Source organism: Perkinsus marinus (genome assembly GCF_000006405.1).
Source record: "Perkinsus marinus ATCC 50983 genomic scaffold scf_1104296943780, whole genome shotgun sequence".
In the NCBI taxonomy this organism is placed as follows: Eukaryota; Perkinsozoa; order Perkinsida; family Perkinsidae; genus Perkinsus; species Perkinsus marinus.
In genome coordinates this window covers 1-880 of record NW_003211671.1, presented here as the reverse complement: position 1 = coordinate 880, position 880 = coordinate 1, and the positions used below count along the sequence as shown (strand labels likewise).

Genomic DNA, 880 nt, shown 5'->3' with positions numbered 1-880 from the left:
TCAGTGCGCATTTTACATCAAGTTCCCCGAAAATTTGAAAACAATCTCGAATTCAACAACAGAGGACAAATATCAATCACAATACGGGTATCTCGTTTAATAGTGAAACCCGTTGCACGGCACTTGAGGCAACACGAATACTCTTGGATAGGGAGGAAAATGCAAATATCTCAGTGAAGTTTGCATAATACACAAGTTCAAGCAATTGTATATGACTCAAGCATCAGACGGTCGGACCTCCTCAGAAACTGTGGATGATGGTAGCACCACCTGGCAAAGACGACCCGCTTGCTCACTACTAGCACGACATACCAATCGACTTACCGATTCCGACTTAGACTGCTGTTCTTCAACTTCACCAGCCTCAACAACGTCGCTCTTCTCCTTAGTAGTCTCTTCCCCACGAGGCGTATCCACAGAGGCTTGCGATGATAATGAAGCGAGCTCGGAGTCCAATACATCATCACGAGTAGCCAGGACCTCCTACAGCCAATACTTGTCTCAAATCTCGGGTTCCAACGCTGACCTCATGTTCTAGTTCGACAGTTTCCTTTCGGAGATTCTCGTCGTTTTCAGCAGTATTCACAGCATCATCGTTGGTAGACGACTGCAGCGCACAGCTGTCCGATCCTGTGGCACCAACATCATCACCCGAAGTCAGAGGTTCTCCTTCCGAGCTCTCAGACGGCCTGCCCAAGACCAACTGCCACCCCACAGAATGTCAGACCACCAGCGCTACTTGGCCGTGTCACCATCTTGTGGTGACACTGCTCGTGTATCCGAGTTCACCAGGGCAGCCATTTGCACCCTCAGCTTCTCCCCAGCTTCTGATGGCAAATGCTTCGCTATTTCAGCGTCCAAGGCTTCCAACCTGAGATAA

At 49.2% G+C, this 880-nt stretch overlaps 1 protein-coding gene across 1 annotated transcript; it reads right to left on the bottom strand.

The window, feature by feature from the left end:
- Window positions 1-216: 216 nt before the first annotated feature.
- On the bottom strand, window positions 217-689 carry Pmar_PMAR012302 (hypothetical protein; the record flags this gene model as incomplete). Its single annotated transcript, XM_002780998.1, has 3 exons — window positions 217-270; window positions 325-483; window positions 527-689. Coding segments are annotated over 3 exons (376 nt in total), but the record flags the coding sequence as incomplete, so codon positions are not given.
- Window positions 690-880: the final 191 nt, after the last annotated feature.